General features: G+C 45.3%; 1 protein-coding gene and 1 long non-coding RNA gene across 4 annotated transcripts in view; one reads left to right on the top strand and one right to left on the bottom strand.

Annotated features, from left to right (window-relative positions):
* Positions 1-2,159: 2,159 nt before the first annotated feature.
* The window catches only part of LOC118311160 (cadherin-6), a 72,083-nt gene continuing 51,971 nt past the window's right edge, over positions 2,160-22,271 (bottom strand). For 2 of the 3 annotated variants that reach the window (XM_035634760.2, XM_035634759.2), the window contains exons 8-12: positions 19,335-19,471; positions 16,590-16,711; positions 11,400-11,517; positions 10,387-10,638; positions 2,160-4,990 (exon numbers count right to left, since the gene is read on the bottom strand). In XM_035634760.2, the coding sequence (XP_035490653.1) occupies positions 4,446-4,990; positions 10,387-10,638; positions 11,400-11,517; positions 16,590-16,711; positions 19,335-19,471 (1,174 nt within the window). In that variant the 3' untranslated portion in view covers positions 2,160-4,445. Of the gene's footprint in view, positions 4,991-10,386; positions 10,639-11,399; positions 11,518-14,209; positions 15,025-16,589; positions 16,712-19,334; positions 19,472-22,271 lie in introns of those variants that run through there. The other variant, XM_035634761.2, reaches the window with a different exon arrangement.
* On the top strand, positions 4,872-9,170 carry LOC118311162. Its single transcript, XR_004793915.2, has 3 exons — positions 4,872-5,012; positions 5,190-5,372; positions 8,576-9,170. It is a non-coding gene; the product is annotated as an uncharacterized LOC118311162 (long non-coding RNA).

Below are 22,271 nucleotides of genomic sequence, written 5' to 3'. Positions count from 1 at the left end.
ATGCTGAGTCGTGATGGGCGGACAAAAAACATTTTGTGGCTTTTGTGAGGGATGAGATCCGCTGCTTTTTTTGAAATACATAGTTCAGCCTCTCAACCAATGCATTCAGACAGGACAGAGGCAAAGTCATAAAGAAGCAGGAGTCCTGCAGCAGATGGTCCGGTCCCCACAGAGCCCCCGTCTCAGCCTCATGGAGTCAGTCTGAGATCACATAAAGCTTTGAAAAGTTTGACTTGCTCACTCGTATACCGGGTGAACACCGGGGCCTTGTGCTCTATTATTCAGGATGAGCCGCTCTGACCAGGACGTGTCCCCGTCCTCCTGGACTAAATCTTTCCCCCTCCTCTTCTTCACACCATTTCCTGGCCCACCGGCCCAGTGAAGAAGTAAAATGCCACGATAGATCCTGGTTGACTACTTTTTTACTATTCTTTTTGTTCCCAATGCAAGCTGACAATCAAGACATTTCCCAGGGTCTTGTTGTGTGTCTCTGTCAGCAGCTGCACCCTTTGTGTGTGTGTGTGTGTGTGTGTGTGTGTGTGTGTGTGCGCGTTGTGCCTGGAGGTGGAGGGAGAAGCCTGGCCCTGCAGGCCAGACACAGTACACAGCACCTTATTCAATCCATGCCCTGAAGAATGAGGGGTCATGAATTTTTGAGTGGATCTGTGTGTGTGGTCTTTTGAAATGCACAGTATGAGTATGTGTGTGTGTGTGTGTGTTCCTCTTTGTGCAGGGTTATTGAGTTTGACTGTCACTTTTTATCTCCCTACACGACATCCCCATCAAAGATTAACAGAGAAAAGAATATGAGGCACTAATGGAGGCACGCGGTGTACTCATGGTACGGTGAAGTTACAGCTGTCATCGCTAATGCTGCCACTGGGTAACCAACCACAAACACACACACACACACACACACACACACACACACACACACAAACACACTGGAGGGATGTGCTCTCCCTCTGTCAGTTCACTGTCCCATCGGCTGACAGATGCACAGAGTGGAGCAGGGTTAAAGTTTTAAAATCTGCCCACAGAAAAAAATTAATGTGAAAGTTATTTTTGTAAGACCCAACCCCCCCAGCCCCGCCACACGCACGCACAGACATGTTGTGTGTAGCTGTTAGCCCTGCAAGTGTGAATCTTTTATGTGATTTTATGTTTCATCCGCAGGTTATTTATTCACTTCTCTGTTTCATTCACTAAAATTAATTAAAGAATGTGAGTACAATGACAACACTGGCTCATTAAAAAAACAAAAAAAACCAGCACATCGTTATGTCCCGGCAACTTTAACACAAGTCTGCTTCATAATTTGGTCTCATCCATTTTGACGTACTCCTCCTATGAACAATGTGCTTCCTGTTGACACCATCACGCGGTGTAGCTGAATGGTCGCGTGATGTGTTTTCAGGTGTGTTTGTACGGGCCGAGGTCGTCGCTGGGACCGAAGGCGTTAACATTAAGGTGACTAGACTGTCCTGTTTTAAAAGGCTCCATGAAATGCGTCCTTCCATTTTCAAGCAACAAAGGATCCAATGGGTGGATCCAGCTTGGGCCAACCTACCTGCAGGATTCATTGCGCGCCCCTGACGGCGCTATGGAAGTAGCTCTGTGGGCGGCTTAGTGGCAGTAAGTGCAGCCGCTGAACGTAGAAGAGATGCAGGCCTGTGCATTATATCACTATAGGATCCTGATGTAGCTGTTTCTCCTACTCTCTGCACATGTGTGTATGAAGTACAAACTGTGGATTACGGTGTGCCCACAGACGCAGTAAAGAGCCCCTACCACCCGGGTCTTGTGCCTCTTCTTTAAGAAGTTGGCTAAGAAAGCCAGTAAATCCTCATATTTGCGGGTTGTCTTAGTAACTGTTACGTGTGGGTCCCCGCTTCACTTTGGAGATGTGAGATGCACGGGAAACATTTTTTCTTCTGAACTTCAGAGCAACGTTTGTATTCTGCTGCTGAACGTGGAAGAGAGAACTGGAGTGGCAGCGGGGAGGAACATTCTCTTCACTCTCTCTTCCCAGTGGAGATTTTTGGGTTTCCCACCTTTTTTTTAAGAACAGGCACTTTTGATGAGCGAGGTGAGCGGAGGGGACGTGTCACAAGGAGGAAAGACGGTTTCCTGTTAGTCCTCAAATTGAAAAACAAACATTTTAACTGTAAAAGTTTATTTTGATAAAATCGAACAACCCGATAATACATCATCATATACAGACGGTTGACTGCCTACAGCAATTTCACACCTCCCAAAAACATTAAAAAACAGTGAAGCCCGAGGTGGTTTGATTTTTTTTGTTCCCCCCTCCGTGAATTGTGATCAACATGTCCTATAAATATTTGGTACGAAAAAAAGAAAAGAATGAATTACAATATAAAGAAAAATATGTGGACATTTTTTTTTTTGTATCAAGCCTTCAGAGCAGACCACAGTCACGAAAAACACAACTGGAACAAGCCGCTGCTTTTACTGGAACGTCCAAACAACAATACAAACCCCTGCTATGGAATGAAATGATCATAAGTTCATGTTTCATCCGTCACTGGGAAAATCATCTTTTTTTCAATTTTTTTTTAACATGGCACTGAGGTTGACTGTCATGATTTTGACCTTCTGCTTCGGAAATTAGTCCCACAAAGCAAATGATGGATTCACTGCCTTCCCGTGTTGGTAAATGACAACATTACAAAAAAACCCCATGAGTCTGAATGAGACACGAGGGTGGGCTGAATGAAGCCAAAAAAAAGAAAGAAAAAAAAGAACATTTTTCTGGTGTCAAACAAAAAAAACGGCGAGTGAAATCCGTGCCGGAATGCCCATGGGAACAAACACTGGAATCACATCCTCAATGTTCGAGCGTGGTGGGGGGGAAACACGAGTGAGCGGGAAGTGATGTGAGGCTGAAAACAAGGTTACTTTGAAGACGTGACGCAGGCTCTGAATTAGGTCTGTCGCTGTCTCGCGAAATCTGCTTTGAACCAAAGCGAAAAGGTGAGTGATTAACTTCTGCTTGTGAGCCGCCTCCTGCGTTCCTTTTTGTGAATTATTCATCCACATGAACACCGCCCACACAGTCTAATGCCAGAGTCAGTTTACACTGTCAAAAACTAATATGGTTCTGTTCAATTGTAGTCGCTCTTGACCAAGAGCCCAATTCCCAAAATGTTCACGGACCCATTTTCATGTAATTATCTCCACGACGGAGGTTCGGATTTCACCCGTCCACTGGTTGGTTGAAAAACGCACTTCCGCGAAACTTGAAGGAAGGACGGGACAAGGGCCAGGTAAGAAAGAAAGCACTGGTAGTTTGAGAAGTCACGCCGAAGCGCTCATCTGAATTTTCAAGATAAAAGCATCAGCTCCCCCGCATCCTTCATGTAGAAGAATATTCCCAATGAACATATTCCGACATGGATTAGCATTCATCAGTATCTGTCTGACATCTGGAGTTGTATTTAGTTTGAGGGGAAATCCCTCGGGTAAAACTAAAAGATTCACAAAACTTGGTTTACTTCCAATACGTCTCATGTTCATCCACAGTTCTGACACCATGTACCGGTAAATCAAAAACCTAGAAATCATGTCGTTCGCGTCCATCGTCCTCTTGTGTGCAGCACAAAGAAAGAAAGAAAAAAGATTATCCTTAAAAACCCGCGTAAAGAAATCAGTGCATTTAGTCGTACGAGCTTGTCTTTTACTCTGTGTCCCGAAAGAAGGCGACTTTCAAGCGGCGAGGATCCGTCAGATCGGTTCCTCTGGAATGGTCATTTTTGTACAAGACGGCAAAAAAAGAAGAAGAAGAACAACACAAAAAGGAATCGTGTAAAAGGGGACGGCCCCCCTCCAGCGTCAGCCAGCGTCCAGGCGTCCAGTCCAGCTGGAAGGGCAGCAGAAAGGGCACTTAGTCAGAAAGAAAAAAGAAAACCTCTCTTCGGGGTCCAGTCCCGTTGGCCGACCGGCCTTCCACACCCTCCGCTCGGTCACCTTGAGCGGAAGACACTTTTTCAGTGACCCCCGGGAGATTAAAGCAAAAACCCTCCAAGTCTAATTCCCAACACACAACAGCCCCGACGTTGATTCTCGGCTCCGCTCGGGGCCTGAAATGAGTCTTTAAAGAGGTCCACGCTGCGCTCGGCCCATTTACAAACAGACAATAAGAACTGGAGTCGGCTGAAAAGGACTCGGTGAGCTCCGTGACCAGTGAAGGCAGGTCAAAGGTCGGGCGGCGTGCCTGATTGTCCCATCACATGGGATGAACATCTGCCAGCACATCTGTTGGTTCTTCATGTGTTTGATTGTGTCTTTGAAAGTTCTCACCTTTTCTTACACTGAGTTTGTAGTGCGACGTGGAAGTGTTTTCTGCGCGCGTGTGTGTGTGTGTGTGTGTGTGTGTGTGTGTGTGTGTGTGTAAGCGAGTGTGTGGCTCCGCGGTGTCTTTGTTAGGAGAAGTCGCTGTCCTCGGTACCGTACAGGTCAGCCAGTTTCTTGAACCTGGGCCCCCAGTCACTCAGGTAGTGGTAGTCCTGCTCGGCCTCAGATGAGGCTGAGCCAAGGGAGCTCAGGGACTCGGCCACCGAGCCGGCTCCCTCGTAGGCGTACGTGGCCAGCGAGTCGTACGGCGGCGCCGTCGGGTTGCAGTCGTTCTCCAGCACTCTCTGATTGATGAACTCGCGCACGTCCCCGTTGCCCCGTGACGCCACGCCGACCGGCGGCAGGATGAGGCCGGCGGCGGGGGCGGGTCGGCGGTGCGCCGGGTAGAGCAGGGTGTCCGTGGGGATGATGTCACGCCTCTGTTTGGCAGTCTCCTCCAGGGCGGCGGCGGCGTCCGGGTGTCGCAGGGCTCCGATGTCGAAGGCTTGGGTGTCCTCCTCACCGCCGCCCTCGTCGTTGTAGCTCACCACGTTGTCGCGGACGTCCTCCTTGGAGATGATGAGCGGCTCCTTCTTCCTCTGGCGCCTCAATGCGGTGAACAGGACCACGATCACTGAGGAGACAACGGCACAGAGGTGAGAGGTTTACAGTGTCATCCGACCAAAATTGTGGTCATGCTGTGACACAACAGGGGTTGTCCATCAAGGGACACGAGAGCTGCTATCGTTTTTTACTAGAGTCAACTCAGTCCATCAAATCAATTCAACAGACTGATAACCTTTCAAAGTTGTAATACTTTTCTGTCGTTCCAGTTTGTCTAAAGACGCTCGTGAAAGCATGGTACCGCAGGCTGCGCCAGGAGGGAGGAAGAGCAGGTGGCGCTCACGGCTCCCAGGACAATGATCAGCATCATGTCCCTATGCTCCTAAGCCACGTGTTGCCACACAGATCAATAGGCGAAGGAATTTTCCACGAATGTAGAATATGCACAAAAGGTAATATTGGACGTGTGATGTCTGACATCTCCCCACAAGGCAGCACTAAGCTTAGCGCAGCGGGGAGCGTGGCGTGACGATTAATAACTTCCCCATGAAGGAGGAGGTTAAAAAACGCGACCACCTGCCTGATGCCGCGGTGGAGTAGGAGGAGAGCAGCAGGCCGGAGTTGGCTGCTTCACTCCATGAACGATCTTTTAATCTCTAGCCAGAAATCATCTGGCGGAACATTTGATTGGCTAAGCCCGTGCAGGGCAGTTCGAATGCAAATCAAGTACGAGCAATAAGAGCAGGGCCGCCGATCACAGCGTGACACGTCGGCAGAGCAGCTGGAGAGCACGAGCAGGAAGCAGGTCAAGAGAAGCAACACTGATTCAAGACAGGACAAAAAGGATGATGTTCAGGGAAGAGAGGGAAAAAAGGAAAATGGTAATGTGATGGAAAATACGCCATTGGCTGTGGTATAAATTGAGGACTCACTGTACTTCCTGCTTTTATATAAGTTCCATCTACACGCGTTGTCACACCAGGACCTCGTCCTGATCATTTCTCCATAACACTGAGTACGATATCATCCAAAACCCCAACATGGAAATGTCCCGTCTACCGGCGATTCACACAGCTCTACACTGAAGGGTATGCCCCATCTCATATGCTCTTCATTTTGTACAACATCGTATGGCATCACTGTCTTCTGTTATAAAGTATTGTACCCGATGGTTGTACCACACAGAAGCATATGCCTTGTGATATCATATTGTATGTTTCTGTTGAGTACGCATCAGTACTTTTGAGTTGGATTCTGTGGTGTTGTTGTTGTTGTGATGGTTTTTGGGTATAAACCTCATGAAGAAATATGTAAAGACTATGGCGTTAAACTGCAGGTCGACATGACCCAGTATGGAGTGGTCTGGAATGTCTTGGCAGTCAGTGAGACTCTTGGCCAAGACTTTGGGTAAGCCAATCCCACTTTTCGTAGAACGGAATCCCGCTTTTCGTGGAACGAAATCCCGCTTTTCGTGGAACGAAATCCCACTTTTCACGGAAACGCATCCGACATTTCGCGGAAACGCATCCGACTTTTCGTGGAACCAGATCCCACTTTTCATGGAAATGAATCCCGCTTTTCGTGGAACCGAATCCAACTTTTTTCGTGGAACCGAATCCAACTTTTCATGGAAACGCATCCGACTTTTCGTGGAACCAGATCCCACTGTTCATGGAAACGAATCCCGCTTTTCGTGGAACGAAATCCCGCTTTTCGTGGAACGAAATCCCACTTTTCGTGGAACGAAATCCCACTTTTCGTAGAGCCGAATCCCACTTTTCGCGGAAACGCATCCCGCTTTTCGTGGAACCGAATCCAACTTTTTTCGTAGAACCGAATCCCACTTTTCGTGGAAACGAATCACGCTTTTCGTGAAACCGAATCCAACTTTTTTCGTGGAACCGAATCCAACTTTTTTCGTGGAACCGAATCCAACTTTTCATGGAAACGCATCCGACTTTTCGTGGAACCAGATCCCACTTTTCGTGGAAACGAATCCCGCTTTTCGTGGAACCGAATCCAACATTTTTCGTGGAACCGAATCCAACTTTTCATGGAAACGCATCCGATTTTTCGTGGAACCAGATCCCGCTTTTCGTGGAAACGAATCCCGCTTTTCGTGGAACCGAATCCAACATTTTTCGTGGAACCGAATCCAACTTTTCGCAGAAACGCATCCGACTTTTCGTGGAACCAGATCCCACTTTTCGTGGAACGAAATCCCGCTTTTCGTGGAACGAAATCCCGCTTTTCGTGGAACGAAATCCGGGATTCGTAGAGCCGAATCCCACTTTTCGCAGAAACGTATCCTACTTTTCGTGGAACCAGATCCCACTTTTCATGGAAACGAATCCCACTTTTCGTGGAATGAAATCCCGCTTTTCGTGGAACGAAATCCCACTTTTCGTAGAGCCAAATCCCACTATTCGTGGAACGAAATCCACCTTTTCATGGAAACGCATACAACTTTTTTCGTGGAACCGAATCCAACTTTTCGTGGAAAACGTTCTGCAAAGAAGCAAAACAAGCATCGTAACAGGCGTCACAAGTGGGTCCGCCTGTTGTGGACCAATGGGTGATAAGGGTATAAAAGTGTGAACCAACTGCATATGATTTGATCCATCTTCGAGCTGTATGAAGAGCTGTGTTGAGATTAAAGATCCCACTGGATCTGCATCCTTGAGTCTCTCTTCAGAATTACTCCGACCACAATATTGTACAATGTGTTTTGTCGTATCACGTTGCGTTATCATGCGGTATATATATCACACTGTATTGTGTTGCATTACGTTACACCATCCAGCATAGTAGTGTCCAGCCGCTTCATCATATAACTTCTCTGTATTGTGTTGATTCTAGTGGTACAGTACTGTGTGGTTTGGTACTGTATAGTACTGTGCCCATCATACTGTGTGATACTGTTGTATACTGTGTCATACTGCAGTGCACAGTGTGATACAGTATCCTGCCACAAGCCATAAGACTTTATGACCCCTCACCTCTGGCTGACAGATAGACTTTGTTTAAGCTAAACAGTAAACATAAATCCCGGCACATTTGCTCATTTGTACTACTGCACTATTTCCACTGTTAATACTTCATGTAAATTCTTTGCATTTTATTATTCTTGTTCTCTATATTTTTTGCAATTCGTAATTTATTGAATAAAGTAACTACCTATCTATCTATCTATACTGTGATACTGGCGCCACTGTCAATCAAGGCTTGTAGAACTCTTGTTTATTCTATTTTTCAATATGTTGCATGTAATAATAACTTCAAAATGGACAATTGACTGCTCTCATCTCTCTGCACTCATTTAAGTGTGGACACTGTCTACCTCGTGTGTGTGTGTGTGTGTTTGTGTCTCCATACCTCTGTGTCTTATTGTGTGTGTGTGTGTGTGTCTCCATACCTCTCTGTCTTATTGTGTGTGTGTGTGTGTGTTTGTGTGTCTCCATACCTCTCTGTCTTATTGTGTATGAGTGTGTGTAAGTGTGTCTGTGTGTGTGTGTCTCCATACCTTTTTTTGTCTTATTGTGTATGAGTGTGAGTGTGTGTGTGTGTGTGTGTGTGTGTGTGTGTGTGTGTGTCCTGCTAAGTCTGCAATGACTGCACCCTCAGAGGCATAAATATGTATTAATTTTCCCCACAGCCCACTGGACCGTGACCGCTGCCTGAACAAGAGGATGAGTGGGGACGCGGTGGAGGTCTGGTTCTGACGAGCAGCAGCCGACTGCCGCTCCGACCCACGTTGTCTCATTACCGCCAATGAGCCGCACGTGTCGAAGCCGCCGCTGCACGGGGCCGGCGAGAGCAAACATGCTGCACGCTGCGTGAACACGATTCATTTGACATCATAGTTTTTTCTGCCATTTGATTTTGAAGTTTTGTTTGTTTTCTCTTTTTACAATGTTTGTTATTTTACATTGTTCCTTCATATTTCGGTCGAGGCGGACATCTAGGCTCCATACAACATAGTTTTGTTACTGGCTGTATAATGTTTTCTACGATTTAACTACATGAAAGCAGTTCGGGTCAGATACTTTGCATCTGAACATCTGATATTCTCAATGACAAGATTAAAGAATGTGAAATGTAATGACTTTAGTGTTTGTAAAAGGAAATGGTTGAGAAGAGCTGTAGGACGACTGGAGGACGGGAGGGAGTGAACACGCAGCAGAGTGCCTTTTATTATTTTTCATTCATGTTAATCTTTTGATTTGATTCTATTTGTATTTTTATTTTTTTTTTGTATTTTGCATTTTTACTTAAAAAGTGTTGTTGCTCCTCTGTTAATTAAAGCAATGAAACATAAAAGCTTTATATTTTTGTTATATGTTTTGGTTTTACTGACCAATGGTTCATAAAATAGTTTTGTTTTTTTAATTTTTACATCAAAAAAATGACACTGTGAGACACCTGAGGAGAACCTGTGTGCTGATGAACACTCTGATCCAATCTGGACCGTCAGGCATGATAACCACCTCATTATGGGCAAATGGCTTATTTGCCATCAAGCGGCCGATCCACATGAACAACCATTTCTTTGCCAATGTGTTTTTGTGACTGTAATCACATTACTCATTCACAGTTGGCCGCCATCTCACGTTCTAGCGCCACTACATTAGTGAGTATGCCCTGTTCATGTACAGTATTTCTGTTTCATATTTTAGTCTCATTATTTCATATTGGTGCTGTTACATGCCCCATGTAACAGCACGTGTTTGTTCTCTCCCGTCCTGTTGTTTCTTTTTTTCTTTCTTTCTGTCTCTTGTATTTCTCTCTCCAGGTAAAGTGGCAAAAGTGGCTCCTCCCCCTGACGGAGCTGACCTATCATTGTCAACTGCACCAAGACCACATGTTACCTGTGAGAGAGGTTGTTATATTATATAAATTATATTATATATATATATATATATATTGTAGGTTCTGCTACTTGATTGCTTGGAATCCGATAAATATCTTTGTTTTTCTGCATCTCTCTGCTCTGATAAGATGCCGTGTGCAGTGTTGCCTCTGCAAGGACAAAAAATGTTAGTTTTACTCCAAACCTCCCACCACAAAAGGTTTGTGGTGGGAGGTTTGGACTTAGATCATCTTTGTTAAAAACACAATGGTATTTGGTTGGTGCCACTGTTTTGGTGAATTCCACTTTTGGGAGTCAGGCCTTTTGTTTGTTTCTTCTGATTCTCATTTAGCGGTAGTTAGGCCTGGTTTTGTTTTGTTCGATTTCATTCGTTTGGTATGACCTCCTTTGTCCTCTCCTCCCCCACATTTTTGACAGCCTCTGTCATATTCGTTTTTTTCATCCAATAAATCTGTCATTTGACTTTGACTTGAGTTTCTTTTTTTTGATTGTTTGTATTACCGTCTCCACTTCCCCTTGACCCGAAAAGGGGGACGTAACAGGTGCATTGATCAAATTGAACACGGTGGTGGATTCCAATGCACACAAACACTCACTGAGGAGGATGATGGCACACAGGAGGATGGCGATGAGCGCTCCGGTGCTGAGGCCGGGCGAGCTGCTCAGCGCCTCCGGATTACACAGCTCCATGTTGCCTTCGCGGTCGCAGGTGCACACTCTCACAGTGAGGGTCCCGGTGCTGCTCTGCATGGGGTAGTCCCCGTCAGTGATCACCACGGGAACAAGGTAGACACTCTGGTGGAGGCGGCTATAACTGGCTCGTCGTGTCAGGATGCTGGCAGTGTTATCTGAGGCGGGGAGAAAACAAAAAGTCCCGTTAGAAGATGACTCGGGCACACCTGCCGTGCACAGTGTGTCTGACACTGTCACACAGCAGACGTGTGAATACAAAAACACTTTATTAGCAGGCTGGAAATAGAAATGTACAACAAGGCACAAGTGTCACATCCCAGCTCACCGAGGAGACACAAGTATTAGGATCGATCTGGAACAACAGATTTGCTGATAAAAGGTTTTTCACTTTGACGAACTGTTGATGATGTTGCTTGACTACACACCGACAGTCGATCACATCACAGAACCAAAGTCGCGTCTCACTAATACTGTAGAAAAGAGCAACTTTCAAATCTTCAAATCACATGAATAATCGAATCCAACAAAGAGATGCGTGTGTGGAACATATTGAGTATGACGGCCTCCTGCGGAGACCAGGAGGAATGAACCGTTGACGCTTGTGTTGCCCACATTAAATTGAACAAACCCCGCCCCTTTTTAAAAACAAGAAAAGCTTAAGAGCCACATTAACACAGGACCAGAACCAGTTGACAGTATCACAAAAGTAACTGATTAACTGAACCAGAAAGTGCATGAAGTCAGTTGTAAATCTTTGGTTTGTGCAAACTTCTTTATCTGCATCAGTGGGATCATTCGGAAAATTCCTGAAGCAGTTCACAATGAGTGAATAGATGAATATTCTGATAATCCATACAATCCACTTGTATCAGATTTCAGTAAGGAGTACGCCTGTCCTGGCCAAGTGTTAACCCACCTCCATTGTCCCGGACAGTGAAGTTGCTGCGGTGCATCATCTCCGGGGCCAGACTGAAGAAAAACTTGTGTCCTGTTGACGGCTCGTCCGCATCGACGGCACTCACCGTCTGGATCCGCTGTGGGGGACAGAACACCAACGCATGAACACCAGCACATGGACGTGAGCGTGCCAGTGGAGGGAATGAACGGCAGTCGGTGACGGTGACAGTGATGTGCAGCTGCCAACAGGAGAACAATCGCACGTCTGAGCCAAGTAATATCTCTGTCAACGACACGGCTTATAAAACAATACATCACACTGACAGAGGATATTAAACGGACTCACATGTTCGACAGGTTTCTGTTTTCACTTTACACACAACGACCTACACATTCGCGCTCTCCTGTCATTGGACTGGATCTATTGGCAGAAATGTGATGTAGTGTTCGTGAATGCACCTCACAATCAGCTTTATATCTACATGGGGGGGGGGGGGGGGGGGGGGGGGGGGCTTCCTCCACAGAGTCAACCATGTTGCACCTCCATGTTTCTACAGCAACCCAGGATGGACAAACCAAACGCTGGCACGAGCAAGTACACACTTGGAAGGGAGGGGGGGTATTAAATGTCTTGCAATCTGCACCCTCACCACTAGATGCCAGTAAATCCCACACACTGTCCCTTTAACATGTTGCTGCTCGTGGATCCTGCCAATGCAGCAGTTAGAAAAGTTTCGGAACCCACGGTGACGACGGGACACCACTGGGACCCGGCGCAGCTGCTGTTCTCTGTGAAGACGAACAGGAGACACAACTACGTTTACAGTCGACATGAGCTTCCCACCGCAGACGTCTGCTCTGAGTCGGGTTTTTCTTTGAGTCAACAAAACTCGCAGCAGATCTCAGAGGAATCTCCGTTGATATCTGATGTCTGTCGGATGGATTCCAATTTTGAAATATGAGGATTTTCCAAGGCCTTATAGTTAAAATGTAAACACATGAACCTTCTTTTTTTGGGGGGGGGGGGGGGGGGGGGGGGGGGTACTCAATTCACCAGTGTTCAGTAAGGGAAGTTAATAACATAGAATACAGAGGAACGTTTGTTGAGTCCCACCTGAATCTGTCAATCCAAACACCAGCAAAGAAAGGCTAATAATGTCATATAGGAATAATGTGCACAAGTGATACATAATCTTTATACCTTCATAATATAACAGCATCATTTTATATTTGAATCTCCATTCTGTTTCACTGACCAAAACACAGTTTTACTATTGGCTATCAAAGCTGCACCAATAAATATATGTACGTGCAATTTTAAAGTTGCTTTGAGTAACAGACTCACCACCAACTCTCCAGCTCTGATAAACCACACAGATGAAAGACAGATGACAGACAGGCGACAGACAGATAGATGGCAGACAGACAGGCAGACAGACAGGTGACAGACAGACAGACAGACAGGTGACAGACAGACAGACAGACACAGACAGACATAGACAGACAGACAGGTGACAGACAGACATAGACAGACAGACAGCAGACAGACAGACAGACAGACAGACAGCAGACACAGACAGACATAGACAGACAGACAGGTGACAGACGACAGACAGACAGACAGACAGACAGACAGACAGACAGACGGACGGCAGACAGAGAGACAGACAGACAGACAGACGGCAGACAGACAGACAGACAGACGGCAGACAGACAGACAGACAGATAAGCAGAGCGGATGCTCGACTTAGACACAAAGAAGAATACTAATGTTGCTTGGTGTCGGCTGGATGTGGAACCAGGCAGCTGTTCGTAGGCGGTGTTTTACTTCTCAGCTGATGACTGTATATGTTTTGTTTCTAACACTCTTCATCCAGTCTTATTTAATTGAATGGGAGAAACTAGCCGAGAGATTAAGGCTTTAACAAAGACCTGCGCCAATAACATGCATGTGCACACGCACAGACACACGCGCACACACACACACACACACAAATACACTGAACAGATCCGGCACCAGAGGGAAGCAGCGGAGTATATTTAGTGAACAAATACTGATGATTAACAGTGATGGACAGATGAAATGCCAGAGGAATTAAAGGATGACAGGGATGTGCGCAGATTAGTGGCAGCAAGCCACCGTGGTGAAGAAGCTCAAGTGGATGCCCGTTGTACACGGCGGCCGTGTGGCATCTGATGCTGCTCTGCTGTTTTACATTTAACCCCTAAGGTATTATTTGTGTGTGTGTGTGTGTGTGTGTGTGTGTGTGTGTGTGTGTGTGTGTGTGTGTGTGTGTGGTCCCTGTATACGCATATCATGAAAACATCAAGCATTAGTTATAGTAATGCTTTGACAAAGTCCCCATGAAATGAATTAAAGTCAGTGTAATGTACTCTGTAGTAAAGGAGACATGCCTGTGTGTTTGTGTGTGTGTGTGTGTGTGTAGTATAATCGTGTGCAATTTAATCACATTAGTTGAAATCATTCATCTGATGGATCAAATATTCAGTGCCGCAGAGGTCTGACAAGAGTCAAATCTGTTTCCTCATGAGGAACCTCATCCTACTGTAAGTAAGGGCTGCAACTAACGATTATTCTCTTCATCGATTAATCGATTAGATTTTGGTCCATAAAATGGTGAAAAATGGCGATTGTGTTTCCCAAAATCTCAAGATGATGTTTTGTATTGTCCATGCACCAAAGAATATTCAGTTTACTGTCACAGACAAGCAAAGAAACCAGAAATTATTAATATTTAAGAAGCTGAAATCAGAGAATTTTGACGTTTTTTCCATTAGACCTACTTGAACCGATTAATAGATTATCAAAATAGTTGGCGATTAATTTAGTAATCCATTACTAATCGATTAACTGTCGCAGCTCTATGTACGTCAACACTGAAACTGGTTCATTGGCTTTGGAGCAAAATGCAGGAAACTGCTTCTACATGCAACGAGTCAAAAAAACAGTTTGCTTAAGTTGAAAAAACAATCTCTGCGCTGCACAGTGTGAACAGACATGTGGGCCCAGGGCCGGTCCAGTGTCGGTCTGTGTCAGTCCGTATGACAGGGCCGGTCCCGTGTCGGTGCGTATGACGGGGGTCAGTGTGGCAGTCATGGCTGATTCCCTGTCCATGAAGGGGGATTAGCTCCGCTCAGCCTCTCGCTCTCGGCTCGTCCCATAAGTGATTCATAAAAGCCTCAGTGCACAATAACTACAGGACGGCCTGCTGCGGGCCGCCTGCAGAGCTGGAGGTCAGCCTTATCATAGCTGCTCATGTGCCACATTTCTATTTTAATTCATAATTTACTTTTCTTCTACACTGTGCAAATAAAAACTTACACACAATGAGACCTTTTTTTTAAGCAGCAAACATTTCAGTTGAAATTTAGAAACACGGGAGAAAAATGAGAAGTATAAATGTACATTTGATAATGAAATCATTTTTGGTCGCCAGTCGCTGTTTTCTCAAGGTGTAGGTGGACGTGTTGGGGAAAAACACATTTTCTTTTTGTTAATCTGCGCCACTTTATCTGGCGATCAAGCTGTAGCGGCTCCTCTTCATTTTCTCTGACCCGACTGTTTGTGTTCCTCTGCTCAGTGAACGTCTCAGCTCTTTCTGTTCTCAGCTCCCTGCAGTGACCTTGGTGAATGAAATATCACGATTACTGATATGAATAATAGCCACAAACTGACGCCGTAAATCGAAACGGGTCGACGATTTAAATCACCGACCAAATCACCTTCCACCGCCTACAGTTCCTCTCTGACATGTAGAGCTCTACTCAAACTACCTCCAGCCCATCTCCTTATCTCATAACAGTAAGAAGCACACGTCAGTGGTGAGAGAACGCTTCAGAATGAATCATTATATTCATTCACACGTCAGACATCATTTAAAACAGGATGGAATGAATCTACCGCTTTTCTTTTTTTCCACAAGTAGCACGGACAAGAAACCACCGTGGCTCTGAGCGGGAACTGAACGTTTTTAAAATGAAAACATTTCCTCCGTTCATACAAACTAGCACACCTGACCGTTCACATGTGGTGGTCATGTGCGTTCCGCTGCAAACAGGAATCAGATTGTCTGCAATGGTGAAAAGTAAGAACAGGTCTTTCTTCCTTTGGATAAACGAAGAGGTGAAGCGCTGGTGATCAAGTCATAACTGATTAAACCCAATCATGAAAGCAAATATGGGTCAGCGTGATCGTTTCAACTTGTTTCTGTTTGAGTTTTCAAACTCAACACCGGCGTCAGCAGCACTTCAAAAAGTGTCCGACATTAACGCAGATAACGTGATGTGTTTTAAAACCCCATTAGTGTGGATGCAGTCCACACACACCAAACCTTTTAATTAGCTCCCAGGTAACGTTGCCAACACATGCCAAATGGAAAAAAACATAAATCAGAAACCTAAAATCAATTAGGGACCACACAAAAAGGAAGAACTCGAGAACTGAGCTGTGACTGGTCGATGGACGACCAATCCGGATGCTGCTCAGGCCTGATCTAAAACAATCACCACCATGGATTGTCTGGCTGCGACGGCCTATTAGGGCCATTGTAGGAAGAAAAAAATTCAAAAAAACGGAGCCGGGGGAGGGGGGGTAATATTTCGAGAAATTTCTGAAATTTGAGGTGTAAATATACAAGAATACAAACTCTGGTATTCTCTGTGGTTGAAGAGGTAAATTTACTCAAAATAAGTAGCAAATCGATGAGAAGGAACTCACAAATCTACGAGATTAAAGTCGCAAATCTTGGAATTTTTCCAAGTCATGTAAATGTAACTGCCGGCGGAAAGTCTCTACCGAAGGTAAATCCACGTGGCTAATTATTATGCAATGACGTTGTCGGACCTTGGACGCTTTTTTTCGTTCTTTCTAAACTTCACTCAGTGTTCTGATGTCAGGAATATGCATCTTCAGTGAAAAGAGCCCCCTCCCATCACCAACTCTCAGTCCAAAGCATTTTACAGATTGCAGATTAGTTGTATAAAACAATGAAGCCGATTAAAGCAACATGTTTCCAACTTTTTTCTGGTAGATTTGGGGACATTCTTTTCTGGTAAATTGATATATTTATGAATTTATATACTTTAAATTCTGTTTTTTTTCTCAAAATATTACCCCGGCTCCGTATTTTTCTGATGCAGCGTTGTTTTCTCTATTTCCCACGCGTGTGAAGTGATAAAGCTGCCGTACCTGACCAGCCTTGGTTCTCTCACAGACGAAGGTTTCATAGACGGTGGCGAAGGCGGGAGCGTTGTCGTTGATGTCCAGCAGGCGGATGAAGACGGGGGCGTGGCTGCTCTGACGGGGGTTATCTGAGGGCAAACACAGGAACAACAACAGTCACACGTTCCGCCTCGCCTGACCTGAACCCACAGAGAACACATGAGGAACACATGTTGGACATTTCTGTATTGTTAATAATTTTGATTTTGAAATATTGCATTATTTTGAGGTACTGGATTTTTTGATTTCCATGAGCTGTAGTGTGATGAATATAGAATTAATGACTTGGTTTAACTTTTCAAAATCAAATCACAAAAACCCACTTTTCCATGATGCATAAAAAATATTTGGTGATGCACATGTAGTTGCATTTTAGCCACATGGGTTGGGAATCATTAGGGCTTTTTTTCCGCTACGGAGCAAAATGTGTACTTTTAAAACAATTCCGCAACTAAAAGCTGCTGAATTGACACCTTTTTTTACTTCAAAAAAAGAGAAGCATCAATTATACTGAAATATACAAATATATATATAGCAAAACTCTTAAAAAATGTACATAAAAAATATACGGAAGAGTAATAGGGCGAGGGGAAAAAAATGAGGGGGAGGTTTTTATTTTTTCATTTAACATTTCGAGAATGAAGTAGTAATGTCGAGGATAAAGTTGAAATACAACTCTGAGAAGAAAATACCAAATTACCAAGATTAAGGTCGAAATATCCCTAAACGGCCGTGTTGTGGTACCAGTTCCGCTGTCACACGTCCACGTGGACTAAGGTTAGCAAAGCTACGCTAGCTTCGGTGACTGCGCGCCTCTCAAAATTCATCCACGGTTGTTTGCAGTTGAACGTTATCGTGTCAGGACACACGTTGACGAATAATGATATCGCAACTTTACAACTTGAGATGTCTCCCGATTCAGATAGAGTTAGCTAGCAAACTGGCTAAATAAAGATCAACATCCGGTTGTTTGGTGCTGCTGAAAAGTGCTTCCGGGTCACAATTTTCTACTTTATTCTCGAAATAGTATTTCAACTTTTTTCTGGACATTACGACTTTATTCTCGTAGTATTTCAACTCGATTTTCGACATTTCGGCTTTATTCTCGTAGTATTTAAACTTTATTCTTGACATTTTAACTTTAGTCTCGAAGTATTTCCACTTTATTCTCTCATTTTCCTCATGACTGGCCCCTAATACTTCCGTACAAAATAAAACCTGATCCAGCTACAATAACTCAACGCTCTATAACAGTTTTAAGTGCTTAATAAAGCGCCAGGCTGTTAGGCTTGTTGGCCTGCGTCAGGCGAACAGTCAAACACGGAGCATCCCTGTGAGCAGCAGCTGCTGGCTCCACCTCCAACGTCTCAAAGTTCAACGGCGTTGAGCAGCTGCGAGGAGCGAGTTCCCGCTCATCTCGGCACCGTGCTTGTGGAACATGGGGCTTGTCTTTCCGCTCGCAGATGCTGTCCTGTGCGCTCCTATCGTGGGCACGTGCTTGGTTTTTAACGTGCGTGAACTTTGAGACTAAATAAACGCCGCACCACCGGCGGTTCATTAAGTTTGACGCGTGACCCCCCCTTCACTGAGGCACCGGAAACTGTGTCGTCGCTTTGGTACTGTAGATACTGGCAATGTGCTACGCATGTCACTGGACTACTCCACTGATGAGCATAGAACTCAAAACTACCAGATTTGTAGTCTGTAAATGAAAAAAACATGGCCAAAAGGAGGGTTGGCTCATGGTCAATCGTGAGATCTCGTCAGTAGAAATGGTCGCAGCGTTCGAGAGCCCCACATCCGGCCCTTATGTGCACAACGTTGATGTCTGAGGACTCAGGACACGTGAGGGAGCCGGGATGCTCACGCATAATTAAACGCCTAATCTGTCATGTTCACGATGAGAGGAAACAAAAACAGGTTTTTCAAGATCAAATACATGAAAAGATTGACCACATTCTCCCCTCAGCCGTTAGTTTATGGAGTTCTGTAATGTTTTTCGCAGCGTGTCTCAGTTCCAGCAAGGAAACCAATCAGGCTTCCATTTCACACTTGTGCCTGGGCGAAATTGTTTGCGGAAGCGGAGGTTATTTGATGTTAATGAAACCTGAAACTGGAAAAAAAATGGGGGGGAAAAACACTCCACAATTTGTCTTGACTTCATTATAGGCTTTCTCGTTGTTTACCAGAAATTCATCAGTGTCCAACAGAGACTTAATACTTAGCGGCGCAGTGTGACTGAAATCTGAAATCTGGCTTTTTCTGGGGTTTATGTTTTATTAAAGAAGAAGAAGACGTTTTGGAGTGAGGGATATATTCACTCTATGGATCATCCAGACACACCACAAGCAGACTGTTTAAAATCTGTGCCTGAATCATTAAGCAAGTCGACCTTTGAGCTCAAAGCATCGTAGCCTTTACTGTGAGAATTTTTTTTTTACCAGATAAAAAATAAAATAACTGTGGCGGTGATGAATATGAATATGAATATGAATCAGTACATAATGAATCCCTCCTTATGGTGCCTGGCCAAGTGTGTGGGTGTATTTTGCAGGGTTTTATTTTTACGTTTGCAATCACTTTTTTTTCTTTCTCCAGCCCCTCACATCATTAAAAAAAGTGTCTTTTCCAAAAGACCCCTTCCCTTAATCCTCAGAACATGGTGTGGTCAGAGTGAAATGAGAACATATTTCTCCCCCCGCTGCCACTCACTGAACTCCGTGGCGATGATGGAGATGTTGTGCCAGGCCGCCTCCTCTCTGTCCAGCCGCCTGAGCAGGAACACGGAGCCGTTCCCCGGGTGCACGTTGAACAGGCGGTCCATGTCGGTGCGCCGGTCGATGGAGTACCTGTGACGGACAAAGACGGCGGGGAGGTGAGGAGGGGAGCCGAAATGTCTGTGCAGCCCTACCTGTGATGGAGGAGAGCGAGAGCACATGGAGACGCGGCCGAGTCGAAAGAGAGCCGCGCCGCGGACTCACTGCGGATACATCGGAGTGTGTGACGCCGTTGAATGTAAGAATCTTTGTATGGCTGATGTACAGTGTGACGCGCTGACTATGTGGCCGGAGAAGGTCCACAGCACAGGCGCCGCTGCAACCGTCGGGTTTCTCTTATCATATCACGAGGTCTCGAGGCGAAACTGGAATTGATCGACAGAGTGACAACACGTACGTAGAAAGTAAGTACGTGGAAAATACTTAGGGTGGAGAAAATTCAAAGGAGGGTTGAACACTTTGGGATGAGATGTTTCACGCCCAGTAACCCCTCACTGGTTAGAACATGTTGCATTCATCCCCTCCAGCCGCGTCTGTCAGTGTATTTGTGTGTATTTATTAGAGTTCTGCTCTCACACCGGACTCCCGGGCCCGACTGGGACCTGGAAGAAAAACAACAACTCCGCGTCGCCCTTTTTAATTAGAAAAGCAAACCCGAAACGTCGAAAGTGAATTGTAAACCCTAAGAAAAAAACCCCCCAAAAAAATAAATGAAAAGGACGCCGTCGAAACTTGTGACGTGTAAGTCGGGACAGAAATGCAGAGCTTGATGTTCTAACAGCCGGGAGCTGCCGCGCCCTCCGTCCTCCCTCCCCATTAAATCGCACTACAGTCTGCTCAGAACATCACAGCCCCTCCTCTGTCGGCGGAACGGCTCTCAAGAGCGCTCGCTATTTTTGAACTAGATGCTGCATGCAGCTATTCGCGGCTTCACAGGGCTCCGCGGATAATAGGAGTGAGAAGCCTTTTTTCGCTTCTCCTGCCGCCTGTCAAACGGCTCTGCGAGCGGGGGGGGGGGGAACTTCACATTGTGCTGCGGGAGATGAACGGCGTCAGCGGCCGTCAAATCTATCCGAAAAAAAACAGCTATTAGCAGCTCATTATGTACCGTGCCGTCTCAATTATCGTTTGCCACAAGGAGATGTATGAATCTAAAGAGAAAACCCTGCCTCAATAAGATCCAGGCTCGCCCGTGATCAGGAAGCACTCAGCAGTAAAATCTGAGTGCACTGACACAGAGTGAATAGATGATGCAGTCACGTAGACAACTGAGTGAGTGTGTGTGTGTGTGTGTGTGTGAGTGTGTGTGTGTGTGAGTGTGTGTGTGTGTCACACACCATTTTAAGGGCCCTGCATGGTCCCGTGCTTGTTTTAATTGGAACACGTTCCCCATCAGTTGGCCCGAAGTGAAGACCGGGGTCATACAGACATCACGCTCGTCACACTTCCTACTCCACACCATCCAACTCTGCGATTATCTTTTAACATAACATCGTCCGTACTTTCTTTGGCAACGGCTCAGATTGCCTTCGGACATTCGGAAAGTTCCAACCTGTCCTGACAGTCTTGTAGCTCCTGATCAATACCCGCTGCAGCAGAGCAAATTCACTCAGGGCTTTAGGCGTTTGATTTTTGTAAACATCGGGGAAAAAAATTAAATAAGATACCGCTTGAGAGACGGACAATAACTACCAGTGCTGCAGTGAGGCGGCCGGGTTAATGATCTCAACAGTGATCAGAGACCACCTTTCTGTTAACCCACTCCATGTTCCTCCTCCTGTTCCCCCTTCTTCTCTCGGGCTCTTATCAGAACTGCTCACGGGCCTTCAGAGAAAAATCAGGGCCCATTTGAAGTCAAACTTCAACATATTTTCCAAAGCAGCGGAGCAGGATGTGCAGACGGGTAGACTGTCAAACGCGATAGGCCTGTGCTGCAGCAACGGAGGACGGACTGCTTTAACTGGGATCACCAGTAGCAGATGTTTTTTACTAAGACGATGAATAAAAAAAAAATATATATATATTTTCTCTCAGTCAGGCAGATTGACAGGACCATTCCTTTAGGACCATCGTAGAAAAAATATAAAAAAAATATTTCGAGGGTAAAAAAAAAGAATTAAAGTCCTAAATTTGTGAGAAAACAAACTCTGATATTCTCCGAGATTAAAGTGGTCAATTTACTGGACAAAACTCGTAAATCTGCGAGAGAGGAAAATTCGGAAAAATGGTGTTTTGTTTTTCCAAGGAACTATCGCTTCAGGATCTACACATACGCTGCTGCTGCCGTGTATCAAGCACAGACGCTTTAATCGGCTTCATTGTTTCATACAGCTAATCTGCAATCTATAAAAATGTATGTCCTATTGTTTTGTGACCAAGAGTTGGTGGTAAACGGACCGCGGTGAAGTTAGTTTTATCTCGGATAATTCGACGGATATTCACTCCGGTCCCAGTCGCCGTCGAATAGCCAACTTGAATCTAACTTCACCGCGGTGGTAAACGGGACTGCACAAGGCTCACAGCAGGGCTCTTCAACTATATTGTTCAGGGGGACACGTTTTCAGAAAGCTCAGTGCCCCGGCGCTGGACATTTCCCTGAGCTACTGTCAATAAAATCATATTCCTGACTTCAAAATACTGGGTGAAGTTTAGAAAGAAGGAAGAACGCGTCCACGGCCCGATGACGTCATTGCATAATAATATGGCCACGTGGATTTACCTTCAGTAGAGACATGTAGACAGGGCAGATTGAAATATAGCTTTTCTACAAGGTATAATCTGATTAGGTCATCCACTGCATGCAGCAGTGTCTGTGGGGCACCTGAAGCGATATAGTTCCTTGAAAAACAAAACACAATTTTTGCAACTTTTT

Source organism: Scophthalmus maximus, chromosome 5 (genome assembly GCF_022379125.1).
Source record: "Scophthalmus maximus strain ysfricsl-2021 chromosome 5, ASM2237912v1, whole genome shotgun sequence".
NCBI classification, from domain to species: Eukaryota; Metazoa; Chordata; class Actinopteri; order Pleuronectiformes; family Scophthalmidae; genus Scophthalmus; species Scophthalmus maximus.
Note: the sequence above shows the minus strand (reverse complement) of the source record. Positions and strands in the feature narration are given on the sequence as shown.